Here is a 10,086-nt window from a genome sequence, read left to right as displayed (position 1 = left end):
GTTACCTTGGATCTTACTGGACCTAAGAACGTCACCACACGCAGCATTCAATGCATCTCCAGCAGAAGCCCTGTATGGCCAATCATTAACATTGCCCAACGAGCCCAACTTCCTCATCCTACGCCAGGAAAGTGCACGTCCCCAATGAACTGCAAAATGCAAGACATGCGTTCATATCTGTAGGTGTACACAGAACCCTCCAATCTCCCCTGCCTACTCAGGACCATCCCGTGTCATCCAGAGAAGACACAAGGCCTACAAGATGACAGTTGACAGCAGAACTAAATGGGTCTCCAGCAACTGCCTAAAGCCAGCATACCTCCCAAAAACGACCTACGACAGTAGGCCTCTCCAAGGCGGGGAGTCCTGTAGGGTTCCATGCAGACCCACGAACCATCCATCTTACCTGGCCGGTTAATCCTCTCACAAAAAGCATCTCTGAACACCAAACGCAACATTTTTGCACATATAATTCAAATTAATGTTATGTGAAAAGTATCAATATTACCACATGCATTACAATGACAGCATTTCATCTAAACGTATCATAGCTTTATTCGTGTCTCGTGTCTCGTACATCGATTTAAATGCATCTTTCCATCCTTCAACAAATATATTTGATTGTACTGTGACCTCTGTTTTGTTCGCCTGGTGTCAGGTGCTACCTTTCCGCTCACAAGAGCTATAGGCCTGTCTGTTAGTTCTCTGAATACATCAGTAAGAGTGTAGATGCAGCTTCTTACTGAAGCCTTCGCCACACCATAGTAATAAATTGTTCACTTTTCTTGGTTTTTATTTGCTAGCAGAACCTTACTTTTGCTCACTGTAACCTTCAACTTTTTTTCTCAAGCACTTTCATAATCTTTCAATAGCTTTAGCAGGTTTATTTGCTTTCTCAAACAACACTATATCAGCCATTCCACAATCCATTCATTCATGCCTGTTTCTCATTCTGTAACTTTACACCTACAACTTTTGTCCCCTTCCAGTATTTGTCTCTTTTCTTTCTTCAGGTCAAACCAGTCAGCCTTTAGCCTACATATTCTAAAACACTTTTCCTTTCAACACAAAAACATTGAATCAGTGTTGCATTGCCTCTTTCTAATTCCTCTTGCTCTGAAACTTCTTACTTTTGTCTCACAAAATGTCCTAACATTGAACTTCTCTCCTCTAACAAGATAATTGTCAGGGTAAAAGTCAGCAATACTCACACACCTGGTCAATTGGTATTTCCCTCATGAAGCAGAGGGGTGAGAATTCTTTACTTCTTATTTTTCTCTGTAAAAGCAAACTATTAAGTCGGCTTTGTGCGTTCGTCCATCCCCAAGATGTTAAAATCTACTGAGGCTAGAGGGTTGTAAACTAGTATGTTGACCATCCACCCTCCAATCATCAAACACACCAAATTGCAGCCCTCTAGCATCTAGTCATTTTTATTTGATTTAAGGTTAAAGTTGACAATGATCATACTTCTGGCCGTGCTATAGGTAGTACCAACAACACAGACCACCACCGGATCGTGGCTGAGTTTCATAGGCAGCGGCTAAGAGTTTTACGGGCCGCGGGTGAGGTCACCACTATACAGAAAACTCGACTGCGCCGAAGAAACTTTGGCGTGTTTTTTACTTGTACCAACTTTTCCCTGGATTTTTATTCCTCCCGAAAAATGAGTCACGGCTGAGTAGTCCCCGTTTGGGAATGAGCCAATTGCCTTCAAAGCGACTCGCCTGATTGTAGCGTAACAGGGAACTGCTGCCATGTAACTTTTAGGGAATTATTATATATATATACAAAAACATAAGCATATATATATATATATATAATATTATATTTATATATATATATATATATATATATGTGTGTATCTATATATATATATATATATATGGAATTATATATACATAATAATATATTTATATATTATATATATATATATATATTATGTATATATATATATAATATATATATATATATATATATATATTATACATAGATATATATATTATATATATTATATATATATATATATATATTTAATATATATATATATAGATATATATATATTATATAATATTTATTATATATACGTATATATTATATATATAATATATATATTATATAGACATATTATTTAATATATATATATATATATTCTATATACATATATATTGTTACGTTTTAAGCCCTGGCCTGAAGGGGCCCAAATACGTAAAGGAAAATAGTTGAGGGAAAATGCAGAATAAATTACTTGAACTTACCTTAAAAGGATTTATAGTGTTAATTTACTCTAGAGGAGGTCACCAGAAAACTCAGCTAATTACATTACATACATTTATTTACAGGAGGCTGCTTAATAGCCTGGGAAAGTAAATGCAACTTGTCCACACATGGGACCAATATTATCTCTCACAAATGGATAGTTGGCTAAAAATGCGGTTCACGTAAAAGCTGCCTTTCAAAATTGTTCATATGTCTTGCGGTAAAGCATCACTTGCGGGCGTGAAGACTTGGACACGTGACTCAGGAAATCTGGAAGAAATCCCAGATTAGACACAAATAATCAAAGAGTTCTTGCACAAGTTACAGTTACTCACTTTGTCTAACACACTGGGGAGGAACTCTTAGCGTTAAATGAAATATTCAATGACTTCATTTGTCTGGGATGATCACACAAGGGAAGCATGTGGCCACGAGGCAGTGAGAGGAACAAAGGATTGTTCATTTGAGAATTAGAAGTTTGAATTTTGAAAATGGGGAGTCATTATGACACTAGGAGGTAAGGAACTGGCAATATGACTGTTTCACAAGACGTACCTGGATGCCATAATCAGTGGACCTTTGTAGAAATGCGGCATCAGCTTTGTCTCAGGTCTGGGCGCGCCAGTAACGCCTTGGTAGTTGGTAGGCCTAAATGGAAGGCTAGACTGGCTGGACATCCGTCCGAGGTCACGACTGGAAGCGACTGAGGTCGAAGGCAGGTGTGTAGCATGGGTGTTGGGGGTCAGCTTAACCCCCCCAAGAGCAGGGCATCCTGGAAACAGAACATACGGCCAGCAACGGGTTCACAGAAAAAAGGAGCTGTCCTATACTGCTGCTGTTTACAACTTCTGGTGGCAGTTTATTCCATGAGTCACATATCCATTATTTCTCGTCTGGTTTTCGTTTAATGTGAAAAGGTTACTGTTGACCTTCGTTATGCCTTTCAGCATTTTGAATATTTCTATTAGTTGTCCTCGTAAGCGTCGCGTTTCTAGGTCATACATGTTCAGGCTATCTAGTCGTCTTAGGTAACCTATTTGCTTGATGGATGAAATTAACTTTGAGGCCATTGATTTTACACCTTCCGTCTATTTATGGCCTTTCTTAGTGTTGGTGACCAAAACTGTACTACATATTCAAGATGTGGTCTAACTATTGATGTGTACTATGCTGCAGCACCGTTTCCTTATTTCTTTATCTGAACTGCCTTTTTATGTATCCCACTAGTTTCTGTGCCTTCTTTTCAGCTTTTATGCACTGTTTTGTGTATTTTAAGTCATTGATAATCATAACTCCAAGGTCCTCTTCTTGCTCTACACTATTTATGTCATTCCTAAGCAGCATGTAGTAGGCATGAGGGTGTTCGTTCCTATTTGTAACACTTTACATTAATCTAGGTTAAAAGGCATTTGGCATATTTTTAACCACTCTACTATTTTCTTTAGATTATTTCTTAAGTTCTAAACTTTTCACTGTATCTGGGTATGCTGCATTTACACCTAGTTTGGTGTCATCTGCAAATATGGCTATCCTGCTAGTTAAACCTACATGAATGTTATTAATTTAAATAAAAAACAAGAGCGGGCCAAGGACAGAACCCTGAGGAACTCCGCTTGTCACATCTGCCCATTCTGATTCTTCACCAATTACTACGACTCTCTGTTTTCTGTAAGTTAGTCAGTTTTCGATCCAGTCTGTGATTTCTCCTTTAATTCCTAAAGCTCTAACTTTTGTCATTAGTTTCTTGAGTTGAACATTGTCAAATAAATGCCAAGCATGTTATGAAAAAATTCCATGAGGTCTGACAGGCAGGATTCGTTTTGTCTGAAACCGTGTTGGCTGTTTAACTACAAGTTGTTTCTAGCAATGTGTGATTGTTACAATGTTTCCAAAACCTGTAGCTTACAAAGAAGTAGTTTGGTAAATATAATCATTAAATGCATGCATATATATATACATACACACACACACACACACACACACACATATATATATATATATATGTATATATATATATATATATCATACATATATATATATATAACATATATATATACCTATATATATATTATATATACATATATATACATATAATATATATATATATATATATGGATATGTAAATATATAATAAATATGTACGTATATTCTTTGGTAAATATAAGCAGTGAGTACATGCATATGTATATATATATATATATATATATATATATATATTTATATATATATATATATATATGATATATATATATATATATATATATAGTATATATATATATATATATATATATAATTTTGTTTTCAGTGTTCCTATCAATATTTTACTCGTGTGCAGTGGGTACACATTATCAAAATTTTATTATAGCTTTCAGATTTACACATTAATCAATCAATGGGGTTGGGGGAGGGGGAGGGGGCACGTGACCAGGTGCCCCCCCCCCCTTAAATCCGCCACTGATGATGCGTGACTTTTTCACATATATATAATTAGGTTTCATAAGTATTAAGAATTACATCCAGTCTCAGTGAAAAGGAAAATATGAGAATTTTTCAGTGCATTAACAGTCTGATTTGACGCTCAGCCCCCGGGCGGCAAAGAGATTTGGTATAGATTCGCAGATAAAGGTTAAAAGAAACTTTGCAGCTTCATCGAGAGAGAGAGAGAGAGAGAGAGAGAGTGGGAAAAAGAGAGAGGGAAAAATGTCACCACTGATCTTAAGAGTTTCTAGCCACCTAATCTCCCGCCGAACCACAGGCACGTTCAGTATAGTCTCATAATCAACGTTGACGTCACATCAGCTGACCAATTGAACGAGTCCCATTTCGCGAAAGCTGTCTGTAGCAACTGCATCCTTCGACGGGTATGCATCTGCCGAGTCACACCTAACTTCGTGAGATTTTAGTGAAGGTTAAAAGTGTAAATATGGGCGTTGTTATGACGGAGAAGAGTACTATATAAAGGTAGACGATCGAGATGCAGGTCAGAACGCTCCTGGGTCTTGCTTCCGAAACCGAGGGATCCATCTGATGTAAGTTTATAAAGGTTTTGTTTATCCATTCTTACAGAATTCTCCTTTGGGACTACGAGACTTGACGCGGTACTTCGTAGAGATCTTCTCTTTCTAATGGATGTTTTCCTAGCAACGTATCTCATAGGCTGAAAGGGTGTTTGATTGATTTCTTTTATAATTTTATCTTGCAACAATTTCCTGTTTCTTGTTCTTCTGAACCGTGTTTAGAAACTTCACTACGATAATACGAAATGTGAATCGTTACTCGATCTTACAAGAATGGAGCAAAAGTCTGAAATAAAAGCGCGGATACTCGCTCGGCCTAGCAATAATAGTACGAGTTTTTTTAATTTTCTATTTTTTTATTATTTTTTTTAATTATATCGCCTGGACAAGTATAGGTTGATCAGTATCTTCTTTTCCCCCATTTCAATTTTCACAGATTTCAAGAAGTTCGTGGCAATTCAGAGAGACATTCTAGAATTCGGTTTGTTCAACCTCATTCCTGTCTCAAATCATCTCTGTTCTTGGAGCGAGAAAAGGATGAAAGATTTCACTGATCTCGGAGAAGAGTTACATTATACTTGCCAGCTCTCGAAACGGATAACACTAATTTTAAGGTGACAAAAATTTGAAAGTTTTTATACCCGGCTGTAGAAGCTAATATTTATCTTCATCTGGTCAGACTTATCGTTGAGTTGGGCAACACGTTTTGCCATTCCAAATGAAATACAAGTCGGTAACGTGATATTTATTTTGCCATAAGATGAAACAACCTGCAGACCACATTCATTTCGTCTTCCCTACTCTTCCACAGATTGCTTTTAGTTGGTAAAGAGTATGGCAACATCTGGCTTTCTCCTTTATCTTCTCTCACTCATTCTTAATTTCCACTGTGGCTGTCGTATATCGACGAATGCTTACATTTTCGGAATTGTGCTTCGGTCTTGAAAGCGCCTGAAGGCAGTCTTACCTAGCGGTTACGGTAGACCGAGTACTGGTGATGCAATACGCTTCTTCTCGCATTTCGTCTTAAGAAACTGCCTCTCGATGGCTGTTAGATGATAACTATTACTGGAGTGATATTTTAAACGTATACAAATCACGAAGGAATTATTGTATGTTTATGCAATTTAGTTAATCTTTAAAAAAAAAATACATTCCCCAAGGCTCAGTGATTACAATATGCCGGCAGTACATGAAAAAAAGAAGAGGACAATAATTGTAAAGTGAAACTGTAAGGTTAAATCTCTCTCTCTCTCTCTCTCTCTCTCTCTCTCTCTCATTATATATATATATTTATATATATATATATATATATATATATATATATATATATATATATATATATATATATATATATATATATTAGAAACATTTTGTATATCGTTAGGCTATAATGTATATTAGGTACTATAAATCAAACAAGTGAAAGGCGATAGGTGGCAGCATTGTTTAACGCCACAGTTCTTAGCTACAAAATAAAAGTTGTAGAAAGAGAAACAGTATATTAACGCCAGCAATCATCTCGGAGATTTCACAGGAGAATGCTCATGACCGAGAAACGATACATTTCTATTCTGTAATTCTTATGCCTTCAAGGCATTTGAAGATCTGAGACGTTTTAGCAAGAAGTGAGATTGCATCAACCATGAGGACACAAGTAATAAAAAAAAATGCTTTATAATGCTGTATGAAACTCTCAGGCACGGCTCATGAAACTTCCAGTCGCGGCCATGGATAACTTTAACCTTAAATCAAATAAAAACCACAGAGGATAGAGGGCTGCAATTTGGTACGTTTGATGATTGGAGGGTGGATGATCTACATACCAATTTGCAGCCCTTTGGACTCGCTAGTTTTTAAGATCTGTGGACGGACAGAAAAACTACGGACGGACAGACTAATGGCTATCTCAATCGTTTTCTTTTACACCGAAAAACATCAGATCTTGTTGTTCACTGCTACTTAATTTCCGTTATATGAAAAATACTTATCCTAAAAATCAGAGACCATACTTGTTTCATATTGAGATTTTGAATCAAATTTATGTAACAATTAGGATCAAAATATTAATCAGATGAATGAAAACAAGAGATATCTGTTCACTGATAGATAGATGGACATATATCTTATTTATTTCTATGCTTACAAAAATCATGCTGATATGCACTGACTTCATGCGCCATGAACTAATATAATATTAATAATAATAAAAAAATCGCGTATCTAGTCGTTACATTCATACTCCAAGGGTCGCTAAATAGACACGGGATACAGATATGATATGTTATATGTAAGTGATAAGAGTTGCTGTGTATTTACTGAAGTGAAACTAATTTTCTGCAATTTTCTGCAAGCCTTGAAAGGTTGTCTGCTCCATGTTTTTTTTTTTTCTTGTGTGACAGTACATAATCTCTCTCTCTTTCTCTCTCTCTCTGTTTCTCTGTGGTCAAGCAGAGAGAGTGACCTACGCTATGTATCTTGAGGACTGACTTCAGTGTACGTTCAAGCCGATAGCAGATTCACACTAAACTGACATTATATTCTTGCTAATCGACTATTTAAAACTTTGAAAAAGTTAGATATTTAATGCACAATATTTAAAGATGATGTAATCTAACTAAAGTTAATTGGAAAAAAATGAAACGTTACTGAGGTAAAAGTGTAGCAAAGCCTTATCTAGTGCTATTATCTCTTCCTAACAGAAATATCCAGTGACAACCATGGCGCTTACATTGACAGTCGGTAAGTAACATCCAGTTTTAAAGATTCAGACACAAAAAGTTTGTATTAGTACCATCACTTGAGATGGTACTAATGAAGTCGCTTAAAAATGTTATGCAAACATACTCCAGGAGTTTTCGTTCACCTAACAATATCTATTCGTTTGATATATGCAAGGCTATGTGCTTTTCTTGCTCGAAACATTCTGAAAAATTTCGCTCATGATGGTATGTTAAAAAGTCAAACTCAAACTAGAATTAGTCATCCATTCAATCCTTATGGGAGTACATTCGGAGACTTTCTTCTTCATGCATATAAAGTCATTATTCTGATATCAATTTATATTTGTAGTGCAAGTTTCTTTATTAGCAAATGCATTGTTATTCTTCTTGTTTGCATGAAATGAAGTTACTGAACAAAAGGTTTTTAGTTCTTTCCACACTTGACATTGAACTCTGAACATCCAACGATAATTAAGGAAATATCAGTAAATCCCAACTCATGATCTAAAGGTACTGGCGCCGCTGTGGCTGCCGGTGTAGCTGCCGCTGCCGCAGGAGCCGTCGGTCTAGGCCTGTTAGGCGCTGCCGCCCTGTCCCGCAGGGGAGGCGGAAGAAGGTTCGGCAGAAGGGGCGGCAGGAACAGGTTTGGCCGACAAGCTCAGAAACAGGTGGAGGAATCGAAAGCCCTGGAGAGGGCGTTGGATCTCATCCGCCAGCAGGATGTCACTGGGTGTGGGATGCGCCTCGTGTGCGAATTAGCAGGACTTCGGGAGGAGAATCTCACTGAGGAGGAAAAGGCGATTCTGGATATTGTGGAGTGAGTATCTGTGGGAGATTTGACACCATGCAGGATCAGAGGGTCTTTCACTGCTCTAACACTCCTTCAGGAACACTTGATGGAGTTATTAGTGATTGCTCTAAGTTTTTACACTTGTTCTACTTGTTAATATTCTCATTTTTGTTTTTCTGATAATGAATTTCATAGAGTAATGTTCAGTGTAGTAGTAAGGAGAGTAAAAAAAAAAAAAAAAAGTACTCAACACAGTTCCTAGAGAAGAATCACTTCTGATCAGTTATATTTGCCACTCTGTCATCGTGATGATTATTTTCCTTGTCACCACCTCAAAGCAAACTTTCACCCACTCATGTCTTTCAAACTCACATTGATTTTCTTGCACCAAAGTTCAAAAAGTGCCACGTTGTTCCTTCCAGACCTAGGCCTAAAGCTGGAGAGGGCGTGCTGCCATCTAGCAGCGGGGCTGTGGACTACAAGATCGCTAAAGAACTGGGCCACAGGCATGCTGATTGCAGCCTGACATTCCCCCTTTGCTCGTTCAATGGAACTCAGCTCATGAATATTGTCGACGGATACCTTCCTTAGGAATTCCGAGGCGAAGAACGACTACTCTGATTGAGAGGCTGATTATTTTTAGGCGAGAAAAACTACGAAAACTGATAGTGATACAATGATAGTCTCTCAGTCTTGGTTGTACGTGAATTCAGTTTGCCTTTGCTTCCCAGATGGGTACAGAGTTTGTACATTAGTTGCTTTTCTTTTAGAAATTCACTTATATTTAAGCAAATAACTTGTATATTTTTACAAAATAAAATATTCGGATTTTTTTCACTTTCTTGTAAATATTCAAATTTCCGTGGATTTTTTTTCAAACAAATAGATTGTACTTAATTTTGTGAAATATTTACTTCTCGAACAATAAACACTTTGAGGAACTGTGTTTTATGAATCTCCTGAGGACCTAAGTACCTTATTCTAGTACTAAATGGTTTTTGCTTTATAGTTATATACTTTTTTAATTATACTACATATCTATATGTGTTTCTAGGAATTCATAATTATGTTTTTTTGAACTTATGGAAGTTGTTCATATAAAAATGTGACAGTTCAAAACATATTTTAGTGTATATTAAACTATGATTTTGTTGTTTGATGCATACGTACATGCATACAAACAAGTATATATATACATGTAGCCTATATAGACATACATACATACATACATACATACATAAATATTTTATGTATATATATATATATACATATATATATATCTATATATATATATATA

General features: G+C 36.4%; 1 protein-coding gene across 1 annotated transcript; it reads left to right on the top strand.

Moving 5' to 3' along the window:
• Positions 1 to 5,188: 5,188 nt before the first annotated feature.
• Positions 5,189 to 9,731, top strand: LOC135221409 (uncharacterized). The gene is made up of 4 exons (XM_064259189.1): positions 5,189 to 5,288; positions 7,979 to 8,018; positions 8,510 to 8,816; positions 9,212 to 9,731. Exons 2-4 carry the CDS (start codon positions 7,997 to 7,999, stop codon positions 9,378 to 9,380), a joined length of 498 nt encoding a protein of 165 aa, XP_064115259.1. The 5' UTR covers positions 5,189 to 5,288; positions 7,979 to 7,996; the 3' UTR covers positions 9,381 to 9,731.
• Positions 9,732 to 10,086: the final 355 nt, after the last annotated feature.

Source organism: Macrobrachium nipponense, chromosome 2, assembly GCF_015104395.2.
Source record: "Macrobrachium nipponense isolate FS-2020 chromosome 2, ASM1510439v2, whole genome shotgun sequence".
Taxonomy (NCBI): Eukaryota; Metazoa; Arthropoda; class Malacostraca; order Decapoda; family Palaemonidae; genus Macrobrachium; species Macrobrachium nipponense.
This window is presented reverse-complemented; position numbering and strand designations above follow the sequence as displayed.